This window comes from Vipera ursinii (genome assembly GCF_947247035.1).
Source record: "Vipera ursinii genome assembly, chromosome: 1".
Classification (NCBI taxonomy): Eukaryota; Metazoa; Chordata; class Lepidosauria; order Squamata; family Viperidae; genus Vipera; species Vipera ursinii.
In genome coordinates this window covers 221,307,314-221,334,721 of record NC_139512.1, presented here as the reverse complement: position 1 = coordinate 221,334,721, position 27,408 = coordinate 221,307,314, and the positions used below count along the sequence as shown (strand labels likewise).

The 27,408-nt window shown below is 40.1% G+C and overlaps 1 protein-coding gene across 7 annotated transcripts in view; it reads right to left on the bottom strand.

Moving 5' to 3' along the window:
- EIPR1 (EARP complex and GARP complex interacting protein 1) overlaps positions 1-27,408 on the bottom strand; it is a 308,944-nt gene that overhangs the window by 35,042 nt on the left and 246,494 nt on the right. For 2 of the 7 annotated variants that reach the window (XM_083356595.1, XM_083356599.1), the window contains one exon: positions 12,848-12,980. The exons of 2 other annotated variants lie outside the window; for them this stretch is intronic. In XM_083356595.1, coding sequence (XP_083212721.1) covers positions 12,848-12,980 — 133 coding nt within the window. Of the gene's footprint in view, positions 1-11,790; positions 11,809-12,847; positions 12,981-16,184; positions 16,219-27,408 lie in introns of those variants that run through there. 3 more of the 7 variants (XM_083356600.1, XM_083356596.1, XM_083356597.1) reach the window with 3 other exon arrangements.

Below are 27,408 nucleotides of genomic sequence, written 5' to 3'. Positions count from 1 at the left end.
CCCTTGAACACCTGCTGGAACGTCTCACTCTTGCAAAAGGCAGCTTCCCAATTAAATGGGCACATAACACCAGTGTAGAAAAACACTAAAGTAGTTACCAATGAGCTACTAACCCAATTAAGATCTGTAAAGCCTTAATCAAATTAGGACTGCATATTTTAAAAATTACCCTCCCAAATCCATCCAATGCACTTAAAGCATTTTTCCCCAGAAATTTTCCCCTTAGCTCACCAAGCTGTTAATGTTTATGCTCCTAAACTGGTTAACACTGATACAAGTTTAAGTCATTCACCACTGATTGATCAATCAAGGGGGAGGGGAGGGGAGGGGAGAGGAGAGGAGGGGAGGGGAGAGGAGAGGAGAAGAGAGGAAAAGGCTAAATTAATGAATATCCAAACATGAAGAGATTCCTACCGGGTGTATAAATATCAATAATGAAAGTACCAAACAGACTCCTTAAAGAGAGGCTCAGGAGTTGGTACCCACAAAATAAAAACAATGTTAGGTCACAATATGTTTCAAGAGGAAGAAAAATAAAGCAGGTTCCTTGGATCCTTTGTCTTTCATCGTTCTGAACAGTCCTCCCATCTGCCCATTTGTGGTCATATGCCATTCCTTTCCTACAACAGACACTTATCCAAGAAGAAAATGAAATGATTCAGACAAATATAATAATTCAATGTTTGAGTAGCTGGCTGCCTCACATAAAACAAGTATAAGTAACTACCCTGAGCATCCAGCCCCATATTTGATAGGCTACTGTACTAAAAAGATGGTAGACAGTAGAAGACGATTTAAAAATATGATTTTATAGAGTGACATCTAGAACAGGGCTTTTCAACCAGTGGTACAAGTACCACCTGTGGTACATTGGCACCTGGCAGGTGGTACGCGACCATCCTAGAAAAGTGGTAGCGGGGGGGTATGAGCTGAACCGGTGGCAGCATTGCACAAGCCTGAGCAAGAGACGGATGGAACTGCAGGGCTGTCAGGGCTCAGCAGAAGCTGGAGCTCGGCGCTGATCCTGGCGCTTCTGAGCCCAGAAGAAGCGCCGATCAGTTGGAATGTTGCAGCATCTCCAAGGTCTTGTGATTTACCTTCAGATGCTTGGCAACTGATTCATATTTATGACGGTCACAGTGTCCCAGGGTCATGTGAAGTGACCAAGACCTGCTGCAACCACCCAGCAGATGGGGGGAATAAAAACCAAACACACCCCCACCCCACCCCCGCTGCCAATCCTCAACAGAAATACTCATAACAATAAAAACCTCGGACAGGAGGAAGAGTGGCGCCGGGCGGACAGGCAGGCAGGTGTCTTGCTCGGCTGTGGCTTGGGGGGCACTTTTTTTAGTGCCACTGTAACTTCGAACAATCACTAAGCGAACTGTTGTAAGTCGAGGACTACCTGCACTTCATCACTTATTTCCCTTTTTTGGTTGTTGTTGGTCATCAAGTTTTTGACACCTTGCTTAGGCGACTGGTGGTACTCGGATGTTGCCATATCCTAAAAGTGGTACAATGGGTGAAAAGGTTCAAAAGCCCTGATCTAGAGGACAGGAATAGAGAACAGATGGCTTAGAGGTCCCCTAGGCTCTCCAAGCTACAAAGAAAGGGAAAATGACGAACAGAGATCAGAAATACAAACAGATTAGATTTTTTTTTCTTCTCCAGCAACTAGTTGTCTTTAGCTCAATCCCAGCTGAGAATTCTGAGCAGGATCAGACATCAGCAGCTGCCTATTTGGTAAAAAGGCCATATTGTCTAAGCACAAGTTTCTAATAAACGTGCCATAACTAAATTGCAAACATATCTGTGATTTACACTGCACACTAAAGAAATGTCCTCATAATTATTTCTATTATTTACTCTGGTGCAGATTACAGCTGTCTCTTTTTTAATAGCTTCATCAATTTTACAAGTTATAAAACACCATCCAAATATTTAATGCCAATGGCAGAAACACCACTTTGAAAATGCAAGTGTTGTAGGCGCGGGTCTCCAGAGTCAGGTGGTGGACGTGAAATGAAGGTAAAGTTTGAAGGGCAAGTCTAGCAGAGCTTCCATCTGCATGTGAACAGAAAAGTCACCCTGTTTTTTTGCAGAAAGGCCTAGAGCAGGCATGTCAAACTCGCGACGTCACGTGACGTTGCACGACGTATCGCAACTTTTTCCCCATTGCCGGCAATGGGGAGGGCGCGGTTTCGTTGTGATGCATCCGACCCGCGGGCCGGCATTTTGACACCCCTGGCCTAGAGGGTGATGAACGAAAAGGAACAGGATAGCATCGGCCGTGACTTTGGAGTGTGCTAAACTCAACCTAAACTGGCATCTGCAGAGCACCGTGCTGGAATGGGCTGAGCTGAGGCCTTGCTCTTTGATGCGCTCAGGTGGTACAAAGCCAGCTGGCTGCCATTACTCAGTTGCCCTGGGAACCACAATTGAAGTGTACTTCTGAATCTGTACAGGAGGTACTTTTTGCACCATTGCCACAGCAGCTCTTGCTGTGCAAAGTTAAAGTTGTGTAGCAGCTCGAGCTACAGCCCAGCTGGTGCCCATTAATGTTCCCTGTATGACAGGAGCAAGCCGCTGGTCTCAGATGCTTCCTTCTTGCCACAGACAAAACAGAAGGATTTATTACTCTTATTAGTCGGGATGAGGCCTACTTTGCTTGTTTGAATAGAAGGGTGCTCAGTAGCAATGGTGATTTTACACACAGTTTTTACTACCTTTTCAGCTTTTAGTTCTTCCTGCCCCGTATTTGCAATCTCTGCCTGATTTAAAAGTCCCACTGAATTTAGGGACAAGAAAAAAGAGCTAATTTTAGAAGGGGGCACTGCCTGATCAAAAAATAGTAGAATCTGTCCCCAGTGTTGTTTTTAATAGTTACATAGCACTGCTTTTAATGAAGTACTTTGAAGTAATATCTGTAGGTTCATACTATCTTGTATTTTGGTACAAATATTCTGTCATCTATAAGCTCTTTCTGTAATCTTTGTGCAATCCCCTAGAACAGGGGTCCCCTACCCCGAGGCCACACCCAGTACCGGGCCACAGCTCATTCAGAACTGGGCTGCAGAAGAGGTGGGTGAGCCAATTGACATGCACAGCTCCATTTGTGGGAGTGGCAGGCACATACATGCTTCACCTGCCACTCGCGCGGAACCATCCTTCCCCCTCTCCCCCACCAGTCTGCAAAGCCAGAAAAGTTGGAGACCGCTGCCCTAGAACACAATTTTCAGAAAATCAGGAACATGCTAACCTATCCTTCATATATTTCAACACCTATAGAGAAAAAACTCAGAGGTGACACACAATTAAGACCTTTACTCTCCAGTTTTAAAGTGTGTGTGTGTGTGTATCGTGTGTCGCAGTTTGGCGGGTCGAATCCAGAGTGCCGCGTAGCAGAGTGAGCGCCTGTTACTCGTCCCAGCTTCTGCCAACCTAGCAGTTCGAAAGCATGTAAAAATGCAAGTAGAAAAATAGGGACCACTGCGGTGGGAAGGTAACAGCGTTCCATGCGCCTTTGGCGTCTAGTCATGCCGGCCACATGACCATGGAAATGTCCTCGGACAAGCGCTGGCTCTTCAGCTTTGAAACGGAGATAAGCACCGGCCCCTAGAGTTGGAAACGACTATCATGCATGTGCGGGGGAACCTTTACCTTCACTTATACACACACACACACACACACACACACACACACACATATACACCCTGCCCTTCAAAATGCTGCTGATGTACAATTTCTAGGATCTTTCACTCTAGCTGGGTCTGATACCATTTGCATTTGGACAGCCATAGATCCCTCAGTTACATTCTTACTTCTTGCTCATTTGACATGCAGGGTGGCTCATAGCAATATTTTAAAAGACACAGCATCACAGTCACTATATTCCTGAAAGCAACATTATTCCAGCAATATGTGTACATTTATAAAATCATTTTAAGCAATTTCTGCTCATTATGCTGTACTACCAGTGTTAGAACCAAGCAAGATTTCTTAAAAAGAAGATTCTACAATTCAGAAAAAATCAACGAAAAACAGCAATGGAAGCTGGAAAGATTTCCGGAAAATAATCTGTATTATTCCTAAGAAAAATGACTTCTACTTTCCAAAATCCACTGTTCTGTAAAATTAACTAAGCGCTGTAAATGAACAGTCTCCCAGTGGCAATTCCCCTTCAAGCTGCAATTCCCCCAAACAACCCACCTCATATTCCAATGGCAAGTCTGTCGATAATCCTGTGTTTTCTTGCTAAGAGTACAATGAACATGAGAAAGGGGAAGAACATATAATCTTTGCTTATTCTCTAACACCATCCCCATTGATTTCCGCATGCTAAAGGCAAGCTCCCTCAGCAGACAGCCATTAGTATCTAGGCCAGCTCGCTCAGCAGTTTCCCTGTCAACAAGCCAATTTTATGTCACGTGGGAAGCCGACAGGGGTACTGCTGTTAAGAGTTTTCTTTGTAAAATTTGGTAGAAGCAGGACTGACCCAGTGTGCTCATTCATGCTCCCCTTCTTCAGCTGTTTCTTCCATCCAAACCCAGAATGACTCAATAGAGCAAATATGCAATTTAGAAGAGAACTACAATGGGAAGTGAGAATAGACTGTAGGCACACAGGCTTTATAGCTATGACTGACCCTATTTTAGGATGTTTTTGTGGTGGTCATTAAACAAACACATGTAGATGAGTGGGCTGAGCCCGAGGGAGGGATCAAACGCATCATCAGTCATTAGTCCCTTTGGGCCCACAAGAGATCTAAGTCCAGCCCACCTTGAATTCCTTCTACTCTTATCTCCCGCTCATTTCCCTTGACTATTAGTAGTTCAGATTCTTTCAGAAAGCTCAAGCTTACAAGACAGTTTTATACTCATTTGAACTGTCTGGATCTCCTCATTTTCCTGTTGCTTGACAATGCAGTGGTTATGAGAACACTGCAATTGTTCACTATGGTGGATTTTTGCCAAAAAACGTGAATGCAGTTGTGTTGCCAAGCACCTGAATTGTAGTCATGTGAGTCAGGATTGACTATCCTAACCAGATCCAGGTTGCAAGTCCACCTTTTCAGGTAGGACATAACTTTAAATGAATGCTAAGCAAGTTATAAGTCATAACATGACGACTACGTTGAGGATTACCTATAGTTTTATATTATGCAACTGATTGACTGATGCCACAACTCTTTGCTCATACTTGCTTTCACTGCTTTCAATTCTTTTCCATAAAAATTGTGAACTGCATACAATTCATTAAAAAAATTTAAAGGCTGATCCCTAAAATTGTTTCATTCTGGGTAACACAACCCCACCCGATTGCAATGGTTTTTCAAAGAGACAGCCTGGTAAGAGACATGCTGAGTTGGCCTCATGAAGAAAAAGCACCAACCGTTGCCACCAGCCTCTCCCAAGAGAAGGGTCAATAAGAAAGGCTGATGAGTTACAGTAACCATCTTCTGGATGCCATCTCCAACCCTTCTCCAACCCACTGTAATGCTGTAGGTAGGAAATGTAAGTAGAAGAGAAATATCAGCTAGCATAAAAGACAAGGGACTGTTGGCCAGCTACATGACCAAAATATTCTCCAGTAATGGGGGCAGAATGATAGCAGAGATCACTACAAAAGTATAGTAATGGTTTTTACCCACTGATGAAGCTTCAAAATTATTGGGAAAACTGGATGTTTGTCATCATCATAGGAAGCAAAGTGGCTGAAATCTGGTATGATGATGATGATGATCTGCCATCAGATCAGTGTCACCCAGATAGACTTTCTCCCAGATGCAGTCTGGTATAGGTCTGTGCAAACCTTTTGAAAGACAAGCATGCATAAAGCTCTTTTCTGAATACGGTAATTAAAACTGCCCTGTCTTTTTCCAGGCTAATGCAAAGAACACGTATAGAGACAACCTGGAGTAGTTTCCAATGCAGTTTTGTTGCTTTCAGTTTTTTGGTTTGGCATTAGTTGCTGATTTAAACATGGTTTTAAATATATTAAATCACATCTCAGTAGATGTAGGATATGGAAATATTTTCTAGGAAACCCACACAGTTGCTGAAAAGACTTAGGCATGTGCAGTTCCTTGTATTGACTTTACAGCAAGGCTCTCTATAAGCATATGAACTCCCAATGTTAGAATTGTGGAAGTTTTTTTTTAATCTTGATATATAATATGGAATAAGAAAGGTATCTCCTCCAGAAGATTTCTGCCATAGATTCACTTCAGTAAATTGAAAGAATGCTCTATTTTAATATTTATAATTCAGATTTCTAGGGCTACCCAATTACATACATTTCTCATGGTATTTTCCTGTCTGCAGACAGGCGTTATCTGGAAATATATATGGGAAATATATATTTTTACACTTGTGCCTTCAAGTCAGTTTCTGACTTTTGATAACTTCCTGAACTAGTCCTCACTGTTTTCTTGGCAAGATATTTCAGAAGCAGTTTTTCCTTCCTAGGGCTGAGAGACAGTGACCGGCCCATGGTTAGATCCCAACTGGCTTAGTTCTTAAGGTGGAACTATAACTCTGGGTCTGGCTCTAGCCTGATGCTTTAACCACTACACCAAACTGGTTCTCATACTGTACATAAAAATTAAAAGGGGAAAGGTAACAATTTCCCCTGTTCAATCATGTCCGACTCTAGGGTGCAGTGCTTGAGATCTCTGTTTCCTAGGGAGCCAGCATTGTCCAAAGATGCTTCCATGGTCATGTGGCCTGCATGACTATATACCTAGACAAATACAGGTACTTAAAAAAATATTACCATATATATCCGAACCTGATTTTTTGGTGTATTTTGGACCTAATTTTCTTGGCCTACCCATGAGTATATACAGTACTGTTAACAGCCAAAAAGAAAAAAAAAGAAAAAAGAAGTCCACTATAGAATTTGCTGTATTTCTGACACATCCAGAAATCAGTGCTGCTAATGTTACTTTTTTATTTAACAATGTTCATCGGAAAGGAATTATTGCGCCTAACTTGTACTTGCTTTAACAGCATCGACAGCAAAAGAAAATCTGCCCGCCTGGGGGACCTGTAGGCTCCCCTTCACCGTCTCTCAGGCAACCTGGCAGTCTGGGAGGGGGCTGTTGTAGGTGTATAAAGGAGGAGTGTGTTAGACAATGCAGCATTACATTCTTCATACTTAATTTGTGAAATCTGACAACAGAGAAGGCAACAGGGCCTGCTTATTTGTAAAGTAAAACAGAACCAAAGTGGTATATCATGACCTCTCATGACAGGTTATGTGCCACCAAACCGTCCCTAGCCTCCAAACGCTACTGCAAAGCAGCCGGTTCGCAGAAACAAAGACAGCATCGCCTACAATTACAGGACTATGCCCTCTTCTGGCAGTTGCCGTCATCACATCCAGACTTGCCATTGTTTAAGAATGCCCGGCAGGAGATCAGCACTCCTCCTCCTCCTCCTTTGAAAAGCACGTATTACGGAAAGTCTACTTTGGAGCAAATCCTCACTTTTTGGAGGGAAGAGCTCTGAACTGAGCTATTTCCTGCAGGCATGGGTTTGAAATATTTATAGCAGATGCCTTTGAATCATCTTGACACGTCCCCTCCTCACCCCATTTGTTTTATAGGAGGCAGGGTGTGTTGCAGCTCCACGGTGGATCAGCTTCAGTCGGACTGAAGCATCCCTCGTGACCTCCACTGGCCCACCCTTGCAGGTGCCAAAAATAACCCTTGACCTCTTCCCACTGCCTTTCCATAAGAGCATTAGAATACGGCCCTTTTAAGTCTGAACAGGACAAGCAAGTGCAGCCACATTAAAGTTCCCGAAACGTGTGCAAGGAAGCCTTAATGAAATGCCAGACCGCACATTTTTTTCCTCTTTCCCCCTTTCCATAAAGTCAGGCAATGCAAATGTGAGATCCCCAAAGTATTATTAATTCTGCTACCTTGCACATTGAGCCAGCGATGCTGAAGCGGAGAGGTGTAACTTACATCGCGATTGTGCCAGCTGCTCTCTCTCTCGGGGACAAAGGCTTTCACCCCAGAGGAGAGGGCAGGTGGCAATGCCAGTCTCTGCCCTCCAAGGATTTTCCACAGAAGGAAGAGGTGAAAAGTGAAGGGGAGGGGAGGAGCAGACTTAATTTCCAAAACTGTCAAGTTGATGTGATAAATCGGCGTTTCTGTAGCTACCAGTGTCAGACCTTATGAAACTGTCCTACTTTTAAAAGTGGAGGTGGCTTAGCATGTAGCAAATTTCTTGTGAAAGCATCTTTATTGTGCCCCTTGTCTCTCTGTTGGATCAAACAGATTCCTTTGCTTGTATTATTGGAATATGGGGGGCTGATTTACATGGAGTCCTGTCACAGTTCCATATTGTCTATAAAAACTGGCATCATTTCTGGATGATCCTTATTTGCTGAAACTGGGGGCTAGGTCCAGGCAGAGTGCAGGTAGTCCTCAACGTACAACTTCAATCAAGCCCAAAATTTATGTTGTTAGGTGAGAAATTGGTTAAGTGAGCTTTGCCCAATTTTTACGACTTTTCTCACCACATTTGTTAAGTGAATCCCTGCAGTTTTTAAATTAGTGACACGGTTGTTAAGTGAATTTGGCTTCCCCATTGACCTTGCTTGTCAGAAGGTCTCAAAAGGGGATAACGTGAACCTTGGGGCACTGCAACCATCATAAATGTGAGTCAGATGTCAAGCATCCAAGTGTAAATCACATGACTAGGGGATGCATTAATGGTCGTAAGTGTGAAAAAAATGGCCATAAAGTCACGTTTTTCCCCAGTGCTGTTGTAACTTCCAACAGTCCCTAAATGAACTGTCGTAAGTCAAGGACTGCCTTCAATGGTTCCCTCACAGAGCTATGGTCACTGAAACAGAAGCATCTTGGCTTAGAATTTGAGGACAGCTGGGAAGAAGGAAGCTCTACCTCAACACGCTCTGCAATAGAGGTTTTTCCAATCACATAATTACATCTGCCTTCCCAGGTATGGTAGCTCCAGATAGGTTGGGATTTTAATTCCTGGATAACATGACCTTGGAAAGCGTTGCAGCACATTATTCTCTTTATTGAATCTGAAGGTATGTTTCTATTATCCAAGTTAACCTAATTACCTCTTTGGTACAGCATTCCAGAATTTCAAGTTACAGGGCTATGAAATTTATTTATTTATTTATTTATTTTTGGGACTTAAATTTGTTTAAAATATCCCTTAAGTAGATTTTTTTTCCCCCTACAGTATTTTGGAAAAATCTATCTGGTCAAACATCATTATGCTAGCTGATCTTAAAGATGATTTTTTTAAAAAAAAGATATTATTATGACTTTTATAGAACAAGCATTGTAAAGACTGACCAGAGATCAGCTTTATGTTTTTATTTTTTAAAAAATTACATCTTATTTAAATAAACACTCACCCATATCTGAAAAATATTATACCCTGATTCAGCAGCTAGATCACAGCGGAGAGAACAGGAGAAGGATAGGAAGTGGGACAACTTTTCCTTTAAGCTATTTTTGAAATCAAAATCCCACTCTTCTAGCTGCTATTATCTCCTAATAGGGATGGTGGAGAAAAAAACACTCCTGTTTTGACCCAAGAAGGACCAACAATAGCTTCAGGGAAAGATGCTTCAGATCAGAAACCAATGGGGAAAAAAACCTCCACACATTCCTGGCCTTCGTTCTCTGATCACTAGAGGGATTATAATAGTTTATGGAACATGAGTGGGGAAGTTATTTTATTTTGTGGAGAAGGCCTGGCCAGGCCTTATTACTCACGAGCCAAGTTTTGTTTTTGTTTTTTTAAACAGAGAATGTAAGACAATAAGAAGGATCAAAATGAGCAGAATTGGGGGGAAATCTCTGAATTTCTGTGGGACAGATTATCAGCATCTTTATAAGCCCGGGCACTTTCTAGAGGTCTTGCTAAGAAATAATCACCACATATGATGTCACAACAGAAAATAGCATTTTCAGAAAGAACATATTTATTAACACCTAACATGCTTCAGGGAAACACTGCTTTCTTTCTTAGCTTTTAATTTAATTAATTAATCAAATATAAATGTCCACCCATCTCATGTAAAGGAAATCTTACTAAGATTACATCCTAGTGACATAATCTTCCTTAGTAACTGAAAACATTAAATAAATATATTTGAAAATGAACATAAATCATCCCAGTTTTGTAAAACTCAACCATTTTATAAGCTGATAACATTTTATACTGTATAAACTATTTTCTTGCATTAGCAATCAAAATGTCTCTGTGCAAATAATTTTATACCAGTATGTTATGAGATTAATATGCAGACATTTGACACTATCATGAAGGGAAAGAAGAAAAATACTATTTAATGTTTGTAAGAGAAAAAGTAATATCATGGTTTGTTACTGTTGACAGCTGCATTGTTTCTTGTTGTTATACTGTGATTTGTTCCATGATAAACCTTAAATACCTTTTAGAGTCTCTGGTATAACATGGTTCATCAAGCTAATATCATGCATACATATATAAAATATATTTTATCTATTTATTTATATCCCATCTTTATTATTTTTATAACTCAAGGTGGTAAACATACCTAATATTCCTTCCTCCTCCTATTTTTCCCCATAAGAACCCTATGGGATGGTTTGGGCCAAGAGAGAGTGAATGGCCAGTCACCCAAATACTAAAATTTCTTCAGAGAGATACAAAGATTATTGGATTAATATAAGGCAAAACAGACCATTGCTATGATGCATATAATTGAAAGTAAAAAAAAGTGGAACATTATTTTGCTATGTGTTATGCGTTAACTTCCCATCGTCCTGTGCGCTCCCACAGAGAGGGCCTCCTCAGGGTGCCGTCGGTCAGGGAATGTCGACTGGCGGCCCCCAGGGGGAAAGCATTCTCTGTGGGCGCGCCTGCCCTCTGGAATCAGCTCCCTGTTGAGCTCCGGATGGCTCCCGACCTTCGCTCTTTCCGCCGCGACCTGAAGACTTGGCTATTCGAACTTGCCGGCCTGGACTGAGGGACTGGGATTTTAGATTTAAAATTTACAATTTAAAATTTAGAATGTGTTTTATTGTTCAGGGCTACTTGTTTAATTTGTTTTAATTTTTATATATTATGTGTTGTATATAGTGTTTTAATTGCCCTGTACACCGCCCCGAGTCCTTAAATAAATAAATAAATCCTCCAGAATTTGAGAGGAGGGCAGGAGAGGGGACGAGAAGAGCAGATGTGTACAGAACGTAATACAACAACTACACTCCATCTCAGAAGACTTTTCTCCAACCTTACATGGATCGAGAGGCCAGACGGAGTTTCATCCAAAAATTGTACAAAGTTTCTTGAAGTACCCAGAATCCGCTTTTCTAGGAGACATCATGGAAATTTTCACCTACTAATTTTATAGCAGCCGCAATAACTTTTCTGTTTGTGTTTGTTTTACACACGTCGTACTGCAGAAGAGTTGAGCAGACGAGGGTGGTAAAAAAAACAATGAGAATCAGCATGGGTTTTATCCTCATTTCTCCCAGTGCTCTACGTAGTTTATTCCACTGGAAAATTAGCTACAGGGAAAGGGGCCACTTTTTTGCACTCCATATCTAGATTTCCACAAAGCAGTATCTTCACTTACGATTATATATAATGCAATTTTGACAGGGATTACATCCTATCACGACTTAAATTACTTTTTTCAATTCTATGAACATTAGTTATAAGACGTTAGAAGAACCTGATGTCTTTTCAATTTTCTGTTTGTTTCATTCAGGTGGAGGGTAATGGTCATAAATTAGCAGCTTACCCCTAAGTCCACAGCATTCTCTGAGCTCCCAGGTTTTTAATGAGATCTGTGAAAATTAAGTAATGAAGGATATCCATTGGTTGTACTTCATCTCTGCTCAGTGCTCTGTCAGCTCTTCGTTGTTCCAATTTTGCCAACTACTCAGGTCCCAGAATGATCTACTATCCTTTCTGCCTTTTCACCTTCTCAAAGCCAGAAGATTTAGTGCAATTCGAGTTGTAATGATCTAGCAGCTCTAAAGAAGGAATATGACTTTCCACAGTTCTACTCACTCAGAATCAAGCCCGCCTTGTTCTTGCCCAGATCTAATACTGAACCTTGATGATGGCTACCTTGTCCATCTGACGCTGTGTACACATGCATTCCCAGGGAGTTGAGCTCAGTTAAAAGAGTTTTATTCTGTGAGTGCCCATTCATAGTCAAAAGACAGGAAGAAATTGGATATCCAATGATACTATAGCATAGGAGTCTCCAACCCTGGTCTGTGGCTCAGTCCTGGGCCATGAAGCTCCACTTGTGGAAGTGGAGGGTGTGCGTGAAACCATCTCCTCTCCCTCCTGTGCCACTACTGCCGCTGCCAGTCCAGAGCCAGAAACGTTGAGGACTTCTGTCACAGAATGTATTTTAAAAGCAGGGGAATCAGCACGGACCTTTATTTTCCCTCTGCAACTTTCGCTTGGCCAGGATAATAGGTAGAAAGCACGTGCTGAGGATACAAACTGGATCCCATCATTTCACACATCAGTACATAACTGATTGAGACAGAACACTCATTGAAGATTCATGAAATCCCACGAGGATGTCCTCTTCCTCTCTCTAGATATATGTAATTGCTTAAATAGGAGGGAATATATTTCACTTGCATGTTTTACGTTTGTACAATTATTGGAACTTCTCATTCCACCACCACCCCTCAAATGTATGCTTTTAACAGGGTGGTTTAATTTCAACTGTAATAAGAATTCATATAAATAGGGTTAGAAATTGTACATATGCTGCCAAATAACCAGCTACCAGCTTCTTATAGAAATAATAATAGCAAGAAAATTACACTTACTTTTATTATAGCAGGTTGCAAATACACCTTTATCTGCTGGACTGGCACTTATGTGCCAAATTTCACCAACTTGGTGCAGAAGAACATTTTTGTTTATAATATTATTTTCATCATCAAAATCAATAATGTGAATCTGTAAATTGAAAACAAGAACAATCAACATTAATTTTAATTTTTAAGGTATTTTCAAGACAGGGAAACGTAGCATGAGTTTTATTTAATTAAGAAAAAGTTGCCCCTATCATTAAAACAAAGTAAGTTCCTGGACTGACACCATTATATTATGAACATTAGTATTTCCAACTTCAGGATAAATAGATAAAGCGGTCACACATCTATAACAAGTATGAATATTAAGCTAAATGTTTCTACTAACCCTTTATAAAAAAAATTCCTATGCCATTTAAAACATGAACACCAACCATTCAGATATTCAAGACTATTTGATACAATTAAAGAGGCTGCAAGAAATAATTTCCGCAATCTACTTCTAGTCTTTTATCGCTGAAGATAGTCACTAGGAAAAGATGATCATAATTCAAACCAACTTTCATACCAGGAGAGGAAGAATTGATCCTTTCCCAGGTAACTCAAAATGTGTTTACCATCTTGCTGCCTTGCCTCTTTAGAAGCTCTAAGCCTGATGCCTCCTAGGAAGATCAGGTTGTTATCTTAGCATTTCCTGGTAAGAAGTATCTGCTGGACCATTGGAATGTGAAAATGATCTTGACTGGCCCCTGGAACATAGAAATGTCTCGTGCAATTTGAAATATTACGAATTCTCTCTCCTACTAAGCAGAAAATTAAGCTCCCTGATGTTCAAGAGAGCTAATTGTAATGAAGTGAACTGGATAATTCAAACAAAGAGGAGCCAGTCACATCACAGGAGAGGAAACTGAGGTTTTCCTGATACTGTTGAAAGCAATTCTCATTATTGCCTGTACAGTACTGGCTCAGGCTGCTGGTAGCTGTAATTTACCAGCAGTCTTAAAGGCATCTGCTCTACTAAATGTTATGATGGTGATCATAGCAAGCAAGCCACTTTTTATTAGCACTGTATTTACAAATCAGCAAGCTCAACCTTTTTAGTAGTCAAAATCAATTACACTTAGATGTGCAGGAAGATATAAGCCACTTGTACAACATATAGAAATGTAATCATTTTTTTAAATCCATGCAGACTGGATTTTTGATTGTATTTAATAGACAGAATCACAAAGATGCTTTTTCATGAGGCAACCGGACTTACTTGTTTTTCTTTGAAGAGCTGAAGAAGCTTCTTGGATGAGAAGCGAAATGTCTTCAAAGAAAAACAAGGAAGTCCAGTTCCCTCGTGAAAATGCATCTTTGGGATAACTATGACCTGGATGACTGAGAATCTCCATAGACATTGACAGAACTTTATTTCAGGCATTGACCAATAAAAGATAGTAGATAATAGCTGTTCACTGGATAATAACTTTTAGTGTTGTGCAAACCCTTTAAAAGATGTGCTTCGTAATGAAAGAGAGTGAATGTAAAGCCCATTGTTCTGAACTACCTTTAGCTGTCTCTGCATGCATGTATATTTGGTCAGACATTTCATTTCCTGTGATTTTTGTACAGCCTTAATAAGTTGGTACTATCCAGTTATGATGGAGTACTTTTCATTTTGGAGATGTAAGAACCAGACCTTGTAGTGATTACCCTCGTTAAACAAAAAAAACAACAACCCTCCTGTACTTCACTATGCTGGATGGATACTATCCATCCAGACTCTTAATATTTCATTCTTGAATAAGATGCTGGATTTGGGGAAAACATCCCATCTCCAGTTATCTGTGGATTATATGGCTTCTCTAGATCCATTTCAAGTTAGCTTCTGGAGAGTGTTTTAGTGCCTCTCTGGATGATGTACATTTAGAACTAGAATGTTGGCTTCACGGTGACTTTGATACCATCCACTCTGGCATCCATCTGAACCACTTAGATGGGATGTGGCATTGACAATTTCAAGGTAGCTCACTTCTTCTCAGAGAAGCAATTACAGAATATGATGCTGGAATTCAATATGACAGCCCTTGGACTCTTCTGCCTTTTGCAATTTAACATACATAGAAAATCACCAGAAGAGGCTCTGTCAAATTTTGGAATTCGCCATTAATAAACCAATGCCTAAAACTTTTAAAAGATCTTCAAGGGAAGATCCTCTCCATCCAACTGTAAACAAATATTCTGTATTTGTGAGGGAGGACTTGAAAGTATAAGGTAGCTTGAAAATTTTGGACACTCTGCCAAAGGAGTCTAGTTGTTACCTATCTTGTCACTATATCAGCATATGAAAATATTTTATTTTATTCACAGAAACATTTGGAATGCTGAATTAGCAAGATAATTTATGTACTCTGCTGGTACATGCTGTATTTATTTGCTTTTAGAGGTATTTTAATTTTTTTAAAAAAATATTCTTCTTACACTTAACTCCCATGAGTCCTGTTTTTTTGACTGGACAGCAAGGTACAACCAATTCAGTAACTTAATAAATCTAGCCGGCTATTGCTCAATAAATTAATGGAAGTTTTTAATAACGTTACCCAGGCCTTTTCTTTCTCATGCAAGGAAAGTGTTTCATCAGTTCACCAATAAAGTGCAAAAAAAATAAAAACACAATTAAAATATGTAGCATATATTAACAACAACCAACAATACAAAGGTCTCTAAAACAAAAATCAAAGCAAGCCTCACCACAATATTCTTTTTAATCATTGCACCTATTATATTACAGAAAACATTGCATGACCTATTACAGTTTGTCTTAGATGGGAACAATACAAATACTAGCTTAGAAAAAAAATGTAGAAAAAATTCTCCAGCCAGTATCTTCATGCCCAATAGAAGTCCTGAAATACCTTGGCTGCTGGAGATTTCTTTATACAATTTACTATCCTGAGACAAAACCCTTATTTCATTTCCTTCTCCTACTCATGGTCATAATAAAGGAGGCAATTTAGGACAGAATCAAGCTAGAAGCCAGAACCAGCATCGAGAGACAGGTGTTCTCTAAAAATTGTTGCTCAATGCCTGACTAAGCAGCATGTCCATAAAACAAAAACCCTGGCCAGTGGTTAGCGTAAGAAGCACAGCTTCAACAGCTTCTCTGCTGAAACCATACAGCACAGCAGACTCTACCAAGCTGGCTGCTTGGTCTGTTAGCTCTCACAGCCTTCTTTAGAAAACAAGAAGCCTCCTGTTGAAATTATAAAGCAGTCTCCTTGGCAGTGAAATTGATTCCCTAAAGGTGAGCTACAAATCAAAATTCAATTTGCTCTACCAACATGTATTATGTGCCCCTACTAACCATATAAAGAGGGTCATTCAACACATAAACTAGAAGTGCCTTCTGCCCTATCTCGGGTCCCTCAAAGTCAGACGCAGCTGCTTCCCTCCTCCTGGCAAGATGATTCAGAACTGCATCAGATCCAAGGGACAAGTATCATTAAATATAGTGTGTCATACGTTCCAAAGGACTTTTGGTTGGTTGCAGAGTCAGCCAGATGTTTAGATGGATTTGACAGTTTTGTCCACCTAGAGTCCTTCCCAAGGACCTGGGATAGGCAGATGTTGTTGTTGTTCAATGGCATTAAACATATTGTCACGGATAATACCAACATCTGCCTATCCCAGGTCCTTGGGTAGGACTTGATAGGTGGATAAAAATGCCAAACCCAGTCTAAACATCTGGCTGACTGTGCGATGAACCACAATTGTTATTTATTCTTACATGCGACCATTTAGTGAGGAGGCATGAAAAGAATTAAAGGGGATATTTGACAAGCAGTAGCATTCTACAGGATGAAAGCCACCTATCTCTTTTCTTTTGAGAATGTTCTGATCAGATTGCTGGTACAAGTGATACTTTCAGCATTTATCTCACATGGAATTTATTTTGTTTATTTTGCTCTCAAAATATGCCTACTACCATTTGACTGGACACGATCCCAGAGGCTGAAGCCCATGCTGACTTCAGAGAAAGGAAGTATCTCCACTCAGGAGCTGAAAATCCTGCTTGGTTTTGTCTCACTCTCATCTTTTAGAGGGTTGCTGCAAGAGGATGGCAGCTCCCCTCCATGGGCAAAAAAAAGGGAAGGGCTTCAGTGGGGTGAAGGAAGGAAATTCAAGATCTTCAGGATCTGAGCCCTGTTTCTCCACCCCGCCAAAGTTCACTAACCTCTGTGTGCAGGGAGGGAATGCTTCAATGGGTTGCATTTCTCTGCCCCACCAAAGGAGTTTGGTTCCCTTTGCTGGGCAGTTCTTTCAGTCCTTAAGAGACAAATGGAGTCCTCTTGGCAGGAGACACCAATTTGCAGCCTTCCTGGATGGCTTCCCTACTGACTTTCTTGGGAAGCCAGCACAGAAGATTGCAAATGGTGATCACCTGATTTTTGAGGGACTTGGCAATCGGTTGTAAGTGTAAACAGGTTGCCAAGGGCCCAGATGATAACCAGGTGATTGAGGGAGGGCAGAGAAGGGGGAGCAGCATAACATTTTATGATGGCCAGAAGTACTTTACATAAAGCGCCCTTTCAAAGGCCATTGTAACTCATGAGTTAAACCGTAAAAACCTCCTAATGCATGTAGTCTTATCAAATCTCGAGAGACGGAGCAGGGGCCAGGACTCAGAAATTATTTCTGGGCTCAAGCTTGTATATGTCGGAGAAGGTAGGCACAGTTGTAGGCCAAGGTTTGTGTGTAGGACATCTACAGACACAGATTCAGGCAGTCATTTGAGGGAGGAGCATAAAGGCCAAACACAGAGGATATATGGAAGTAAAATCACTGTTCATCAGTAACAGCTATCCCTTGCAAAGAGGGTTCTTTTAAGAACACAGTTCATCTACCTCTGGAGAGGGCTCTAGAGCTCCATACTTTAAAACCTCTAGCTCAGAATTATGGAAACAATATCTAAAGTTATTGATCTCAGGTTTCTGGTCTAGTATTGCCCTGTTCCCATCTCTCTCCTCCATACCTTCCTCGGGGTTTGTTTCTTAGCTCGATGAAGACTTTGGTCACTAGTCTATCACATTCATTCTGATATTGGATTTATTTCATTCTAACCCGTGGTCCACTTTAAGCTGGGACATAAATTGAGTATGTCAACAAGTGTTCAGTCTAGAAATGTATGTCCAGTAATTGAGCACACAGTTCTTTTTAGTACAAATTAAATTCTCAGTTCTCCCTAATCATCCTTCCAGCTCCACAGCTTACCTTTAGAATTTTTTTAAAAAGTCTTTCTACTGATACTGTTGCTAAACCTTTACTTATCTACTCCAAAAATCTTACCAATATATTTTGAATATTTTTTTCCATCAACTTATCTAGATCAATCTACCTTCTCCCATATGTACAAGCTTAAGCCCAAAAATAATTTCTGAATTCTGGCCCCTGCTTTATCTTTAGAGATTTAATAGACTACATGCATCAGAAATTTTTTATAGTGACACCAAAGCTCTGATATGGCCATCTCAGAGAAAGCATATATACTTCTCCTTTCCTGTTCAGAGGCACTTAGAAAAAAATCCACCTATTCAAAAAGGCTTTTAATATTTAATGATCTATGACAGGGCTTTTCAACCTTTTCACCCACTGTACCACTTTAAGATACGGCAACATCCAAGTACCACCAGTCTCCTAGCAAGGTGTCAAAAACCTGATGACCCAAAAAAAGGGGGGAAAAGTAATGAAGTACAGGTAGTCCTCAACTTACAACAGTTCACTTAGTGATTGTTTGAAGTTACAGTGGCACTGAAAAAAGTGTCCCCCAAGCCACAGCCGAGCAAGACAACTGCCTGCCCGCCCAGCAGCACTCTTCCTCCTCTCCGAGGTTTTCATTGTTATGAGCATTTCTGTTGAGGATTGGCAGCAGGGGTGGGGTGGGGGTGTGTTTGGTTTTTATTCCCCCCATCTGCTGGGTGGTTGCAACAGGTCTTGGTCACTTCACATGACCCTGGGACACTGTGACCATCATAAATATGAATCAGTTGCCAAGCATCTGAATGTAAATCACAAGACCCTGGAGATGCTGCAACATTACAACTGATCAGCACTTCTTCTGGGCTCAGAAGTGCCAGGATCAGCACCAAGCTCCAGCTGGAGCCTGGCACTGATTCTGGCGCTTCCACTGAGCCCTGACAGCCCTGAAGAAGCGATGATCCTGGTGCTTCCGCCGAGCCCTGACAGCCCTGCAGCTCCAGCCATGCAGCTCAGGCTTGTGTGGTGCTGCCACCGGTTCAGCTCATTCCCCTCCCCTGCTACCACTTTTCTAGGATGGTCGCGTACCACCTTCCAGGTGCCAATGTACCACAGGTGGTACCGGTACCACTGGTTGAAAAGCCGTGATCTGTGATTCATAAACTTGTTTTCTTTTCTGAAATCCTTACAGAACAGCAGGGTTGAAAAGAATTCTTATTAGTCTGCTCTCAGGACAACGCAAAAGAACCACATCAGACATTTATATGTTTACTAAATCCTTTTCTTTTGGCCTAATTCCTTAATACAACTTGGTAGCCAAGGTCGAAATCATAGACTTTAAGTATTTCCTGCAACACACTTTCTCTCTGACCCTTGACTTTTCCTCCATACTTGTTAAAGTGGAAGGACAAGTATAGTAAGGTCTGGATGAAAGGTGAGGGACAGAGACAAGGCTGTGTTGAATGACAGCTTTTTTAAAGGCAGCCGCCCAAACCAGTTCCTAAAGAACTCTGTCCAACTACTTTTACAAAATCTTCACAAAAAAAGACACTGTATTCCTGAGTTCCCATGAAAGACCAAAACCAAAATAACCATGGACTAGGTGGCAAAAATTATTCTTGGCAGATGTGCAATACTGCATTCCCTCCAGAATAGGAGTACAATAGATTTTTTTAAAAAAAAAACCAATTTATATACCACAGAAAGTTGTAGATATTGTAAGCCTATTGTAACAATACAACACGATATTGTAAGACAATGTAACTCTCCCCCCCCATTCCCCCAGTTTAGTTATCTCAAGCCATAAAATAAACAAGCAAGCAAAATCATGGATGGAAACAGGACTGCAAGTATTTACAATTCTTTTTTTCCCCTTTAATTATGTAGCAGAGTACCCCACAAAATGTTTTATTTCTCTGACAAGCACTCTATGAACAGCATTAAAGCAGAAGATGCTTTGGGATTCTCCTTGATTATCCCCTCCACTCTCAATTTTCACTAGCTTGCTTATAATAGCTGAATATTAATGAGCTGAATGCAGTTGAAATTCACTCCCCTCCCCAACCCAAAGCTTTATGGGTTAAGATTCCTTCAAGGGATTCCACCCACAATAGCTCTTCATCTGAGAGTTGAATTGCAACCTAGATGTCAAGCCGCCATCTGCCATGAAATGTACAAAGATCCATCCACCGTTGCCTGACCTAGGCTGAGAGAGATCAGTTCTGTTAAATTATAAGCAGTCATGATAGAGGCTCATGACACTTCTTATAGATTAATCACTGACTCCATAGCTGATCGCTTCAAGCACTGCCAAAGGCCATTAACCCTATCTGCTCATTAGCATCCAGGGAAAGTGCCCTACACCTCAATTATTAATGCTGGTACTCATAAGAGGGAAGCAGGAGTAGGAAAAAGAGTAGGAAAAAGAGAAATTATTGGTAGAATGCCAAGATACAACCAGGAAGTCTGAATCAGGGCAATATTTTAGTACACTTTAACAGCATAGAATAACTTTAGGAACTGAGGCACATAACTATCTGCTGATTTAGCAAATGTGGCTGATTCGAGTACTGTAGATCTACAACCGTCCGCTGGGAAGAAATAAACAAATTATCTAAGGCAGCGGCCCCCAACCTTTTTGGCACCAGGGACCAGTTTTGTGGGAGCTAATTTTTCCAAGGAACGGGAGGGGGGAATGTTTTCGGTTTTGCTCACTCACCTGCTGCTCATCTCCAGCTGTGCGGCCCAGTTCCTAAGAGGCCATGGACTGGTACGGTTGACGGCCCTGGGGCTGGGGACCCCTGATCTAAGGCATAAGGCTATCACATACCACAGCACCTCATCCCTGGTTTTCTCTTTAACATTCCAACAGCAATATGACATAATATAGTATCTATTTCATCTCCCAGTCAGTATGAAATACACTACTTTGAGGATGGGTACCAAGACTTTGCAACAACAAAAATCTGTCCTACTGGGGTGAGAGGAGCCTGTTCAGCTTTTCTGAGCCTATAGAATTATTTGGACAAATACTCAAATGTTGCATGGCTGAGTTTAATGTATCAATTTTTTTTAAAAAAAATGAATCCATCGAGCCCTTACTCTGAGGCCAGAGACAGTGTTGTGAATGCCAGGAGTTGCTTGATATTTTTTTTGTTTTTGCTCTGCAAAGCTAGGCCACTTTATAAACCATGGAATCATTAAGGCGTCAACTGCTACTTTTCATTTGCTTTTTAAAAAGTGCTTTAAATTATTTAGCTATGTTATATATCATCAGGCTTGCAGTCATCTTCCTGACTGACTCACTTTGGCTCAGTGTCTTCAAATGAAGAGTTAAGTTTTCAGTTTTAATGCCCTCTCCACTGAAGAATGTGCCTATGTTCAAGAGGTCCAGAGACACTCTGAGGGCATAAAGAAGTAAGCATGGAGAATAGATTTCACTGCTACTGTTTGGCTGGGGACAATTTAAGTAAGAACTAGGGTGAAGCACTGGGATAACCTAGTGTTATATTATCATGGAACTCACTGACAGTCAGAATAACAGAGTTGGAAGGGACTTTGGGTGTCTTCTAGTCCAACCCCTACTCAAGCAGGAGACCCTACACCTTCCTGGACAGATGGTGTCCAGTCTCTTCTTGAAAACCTCCAATGATGGAGCACCCATAGCTTCTGGAGGCAAGCCGTTCCACTGAATAATTGTTTTCACTGTCAGGAAATTCTCCTTAGTTCCAGGTTGCTTCTCTCCTTTATAAGTTTCCACCTGTTACTTCTTGTCCTTTGGAGAACTAGTTGACCCCTCTCTTCTCTGTGACAACCCCTCAAGTACTAGAAGATTGTTTCCATGGATCCCCTAATCCTTTCTTCATCTCAACATCTTTTTTGTATCATGGTGACCAGACCTGGAGGCAGTCTTCCAAGTGTGGTCTCCCCAATGCAGTATAAAGTTGTGTATACTAACACATCCCGCAATCTTGAAACTATCCCTCATGAAACTTAGGACTGAATTGGTTTTTTGTTTTTTGTTTTTTTTGTTAATCAATCTTGGGTGATCTTTGGACCAATTGCTAGTTCTCAGAAGGTTATTGCTATAAGAACAAACTGAGGGGAGATTCTTGAGAAAGTAGTTTTGAGAGTCTAGAGGAAAGACAAGTTTTTCCCCTTTTGTTTTTTAAAGCACCATAGAACAAACGGATTATCTGCACCATCTTTAGTCAGGGTTCAGGCCTGGTTATGGAATGGAGACAACATAGAATGCAGCTAATAATCAAAATTTGTGGGGAACTGGATAGGAGAACTGTGGCCATCTTGGTCATTTGACATCTCTCAGTGGCTTTTGATACTGTCAGCCAAAGTATCCATCTGGATCATCTCCAGGAACTGAGGATTGTTGGACTGGTTCTACTCCTCCCAGTTCCAGTTGGAGGGGGGAAGGAGAAGAGAATGGCTTGCTGGCTAGTCCCTTGTGGGTGCTGTAGTAGTCAATCCTCTTCCCGCCTTCTCTTCAAAATTTACATGAAGCCAATGGGAGAGGCCATCCTAGAGCTTGGGGTTCTGTAGCAACAATGTGTTGATGATAGCCAACTTTATATCACTACCTCCAGACCAGATTAGTGATGCTGTTAAAGTCCTGTGGGATCTTTGTTGCTCTTTGAACTTGGTAGATTTCTTGCAGACATTACATTACCCAACTACGTAACATCATCAATGCTACAAAGGGAGTGGGTTTGCCCTTGTTTTATATACAACTGGCTTGCCCTGTCAACCCCACTCCTATAGTAGTCTATAAACAAAGTGACTCATTTTGCTGGAGAAAATATTATACTTAGTGGAAGATTTGCAATTGAAGGTGTCTTAAATGCTTCAGGTTCTCTTTACTTAATTTTTGCTGTAATTACAGATTGAACGAAATCATTTTGTCTTTTGAGATTAAAAGCAAAATCCTCATTCCATATATCTCCCAAACAAAAACAAAAAAAAAGAGAAGAAGAATAAAAATTTTAAAAAACTATTTGGGTGGATTTGTAAACTGAAACAATTATTTTTTTTCCTGTTTTGAATATTGCTCACCTTACTCTGGCAAGAAAGAATAATTTCAGGAAGTTGTTTTGCTAGCCATTTACACTTTACACATCTACGTATCGACAGTAAGTAGATATATTTATTAATTATGTTTGCAATCAAAAAATGCATTCATGCCATTAAATAATTCTTAAGCAACTCTACCCACGAACTATTTTGTTTTTCCTTTTGCGCCTACTTTAACGTGAGACATACTGTACATCCCTTGAAGATAATGCTGTGGAGACTAGGAACCCTTTGAAAACAGTTCGGGAAAAGTGTTTTAGATATTACATGAGAGCACATATCTCTCCTGAGAAAGGTAGCTGAATTTTTCAGGTTCTGGCAGAACTTGAAAAAAAAGATGCTACTTTCTAAAGCAGGGGTGTCAAACTCGCAACGTCACATGACGTGTCACAATTTTTTTGCCATTGCCAGCAATGGGGTGAGCGCGGTTTTGCTCTGATGCATCCGGCCCATGGGCCGGCAGTGTGACACCCCTATTCTAAAGGATCCCACTCATTCAAGTTAAAATGACTCTTCCTCCAAGTTACACTTCCAACTATCTACTAAATTTCCATTTTGTCCTTGAATGTCTCTCTCAAATTTTCTAATTCTTGCTACACTTAATCATGTTAACCTTGTAGATCAGGGGTTCACAACCACCCCCTGGGGGTGCGAGACAATATTCCAGAGGGTGCAAAAACTTGGGTTTTCAAAATTATAGCGTATATGCATAATTCTTTTTTTTTTTATTAAATTTATTATTTAAAAACATTGGACACAGTACCAGCGAGCTGACAAACCTTTTTGTCTACAATGTTTAAATATATATATATACATGTATATATGTACATCAAAAATACACTTAAATACACTTAGATTACAAATCGGTGAAATACCACAATATTTAAAACAGTGAGCTAGTCTGTAAAACCTAATAGAGACCTTTCTTTTTATCCATCCAAAGATACAATTTGTTCCAAATTCTATAATAGTCTGATTGATCTTTATTCTTTAATTCCAAAGTTAATTTGTCCATTTCAGCGCAATCCCAAATTTTCCTAATAACCTCTTTTTGTCCTGGGATCTCATTCTTTTTCCATTTTTGCGCAAATGATATTCTAGCTGCTGTGATAATATGGATCGTTAAGTATAGCACATCTTTAGGATATTTCTCTTTCGTGATTCCCAACAAGAAAAGTTCTGGACTAAACTCCAGATCTTGTTTCAATATTTCTTTCAGCCAAATCCAAATCATTCTCCAAAATTTTTGTGTTTTACTGCAAGACCACCACGTGTGGAAGTATGTGCCTATCTCTTCAGAACACTTCCAACATTTGGGAGATGCTGTTGTGTACATTTTTGCTAAGCGGGCTGGGGGAAGATGCCATCGGTAAAACATTTTAAATAAATTTTCTTTATACGATGAGGCCAGTGTTATCCTTTTATTCCTATCCCAAATTGTTTGCCAAGTATCTAGGTCGATGTTATGTCCTAAATTGTTAGCCCAGATCAACATGGGGTCTTTCACTTGCTCTTCAAACAGCTTATATCCCAAAAGTAATTTATAAAAATTCCTTATTTGTTTAGAGTCCGGTCCCAATAATATTTTGTCCAATGCTGTTTCAGAGGTATATATCCCCCATTCATTTTTATCCTTCCTAAATCTCGATTGGATTTGTAAGTAGGCCCACCAATCGAGTTTTATACCTTGTAATTCTAGTTCATTCCTAAGTTTCAATTCCCCCTCCTCATTCAGAATATCCTTGTATGAGATTATGTTACCCAAATCAAACAGATTTGGGTAAACTATCGCTTCAAGGGTGGATAGCCAGACCGGTATTTTGGTGTAATTGTGAGATCTAATTTTTTTCCAAGTATTGAATAGCGCTTGCCTGATCCGGTGTCTTTGAAAATGCGAGAAAAGACCTTGTTTCTCCGTCCATAGGAAAGCATGCCAGCCATATTGCAAATCGTGACCCTCTAAAGTTAATAGTCTTCTATTTCTCAAGATTACCCATTCTCTAATCCAGCTCAGGGCCGCGGCGTGGTAATATAATTCCCAGTCTGGCAATCCAAAACCCCCATTTTCCTTCGTGTCTTGTAAATATTTCAATTTAATTCTTGATTTTTTCCCCTGCCAAATAAAATTTAGTGATAATTTATCCAAATTTCGAAAAAATTTAGAGTCGAGTTGAATTGGGATATTCTGAAACAGAAACAGGATTTTAGGCAGAATATTCATCTTAATGACAGCGATTCTTCCCAATAATGAGAGTTTTAGGTTTCCCCATCTTTCCAGGTCACCTTTTATTTGATTCACTACACTATCATAATTATCCTTTTTGAGTGAAGTGCATCTAGCCGTAATGTTAATCCCTAAATATTTTATTTTCTTGACTATTTCTATATCCGTGATTTCGGCCAGATTACCTTTTTGTTTATTGGTCATATTTTTAACAATCATCTTGGTCTTATTTCTATTTATTCGCAGTCCGGCAACCTCACCATATTTAGATAATTCTTCCAATAGCTTTGGTCCCGTCTGACATGGATCCTCCATAATAAAAACTAGATCGTCCGCGAAAGCTTGCAATTTAAAGGTTTCCTTTTTAATGGTTAATCCTTTTATCTTTGGGTCGTTTCTTATAGTTCTCGTTAATACTTCAAGAGTCAATATAAACAGCAACGGTGATAAGGGGCAGCCTTGCCGTGTTCCCTTTTGAATTTGAAACTTGCTAGATGCTTCCCCATTAATAATTATTTTTGCTTCCTGATTGTCATAAATTGCCCTAATTATATTTATAAACTTTTCTCCCATATTCATAAAGCTAAGCTGTTGGCACAAAAAAGACCATTTAACATTGTCAAATGCCTTTTGGGCGTCTAAGAAAAGTAATGCCATCTGTTGTTCGCTATGTAATTCATAGTACTCCAATGTATCTAATATTATTCTAATGTTGTGCTTAGTGTGTCTCTTAGCGAGAAAACCATTTTGATCTGCGTGTATGAAATCATTCAGAAATCGTTTCAATCGTTCCGCTATAATTGATGTAAATATCTTGTAGTCCGAGTTAAGAAGTGATATGGGTCTGTAATTTTGGATTAATGTATGGTCTGTGTTATCTTTCGGAATAAGGGTTATGTTTGCCTCTAGCCAAGATTTAGGCGTCCTTGCGCCTTCTAATACTGCGTTAAATACCTCCACTAGGGGTTGAGCTAGGATATTTTGTAATTCTTTATAAATCTCTGATGGAAGACCGTCGGGTCCCGATGCTTTATTATTCTTTTGTGCATTAATAGCTTTTATCACCTCAGATAGTCGAATTTCCTCGTTTAACATATTTCTGGTATCTTCTGTGACCTTAGGTAGTTTGGCTCTTTGAAAATATTCCTCCATTTTCTCCACACTTGCCTGGCTATCTTCTTTGTATAAACGTTCATAAAATTCCTGGGCTATAATTTTTTTTTTTTTCCTCCTGGTGGAATATTCTCCCTTCCTCATCTCGTAGTTCGTGAATCCAGTTTTTCCCCTTTTGTTTTCCCAATTTGTATGCGAGCCACCGGCCCGGTTTATTTGCATTTTCAAAAAAAATTTGTTTCGTGTTTCTCAATTGTTGTGCCAATTTCTCTTTGTCTAGAATGTTAAGTTTGTGTTTAATCAGATCCATAGATTGCTTGATATTCTCTTTTTGTGGATCTTGTTGGAGTATAACTTCTAAGCTCTTATATTCCTCTTCTAATCTTTCCCGTTGTTGTCTTTTCCCCTTATTTTTATATACCATATATGCCCTCGCTACCCCTCTCATCATTGCCTTAGCTGTATCCCAATTGTTTTGTACTGAGGTGTCTATAGCTTTATTTTCCTTAAAGAAAAAACTTAGTTCTCTCTCCATCTTAGATTTGAGTTCGTCTTCTTTTAAAATTGCTCTTTGAAGCGTCCATCTGGGTATTTTTTTGGAACCTTTCCAGATAAGTTTAATAGGATTGTGATCTGCCCAAGTACCTGTCGCTATATGTACCTCGTCTATTTCTGAACTAATTTCTTTCGTCATCCATACCATGTCTATTCTAGACCATGAGTTATGTCGGTTGGAGTAATATGTATATTGTCTAGCCTTACGATTTCTTTCCCTCCAGACATCTTGGATATTTAGTTCCTCAGCCAAGTTAAGAAAAGATCTCGGTAGAGTTCTTCTCTTCTTTTTCCTAAGCGTCTTTCCCATATAATCCAAATTTATATCTAGGATAGCATTAAAATCTCCTATTAAACA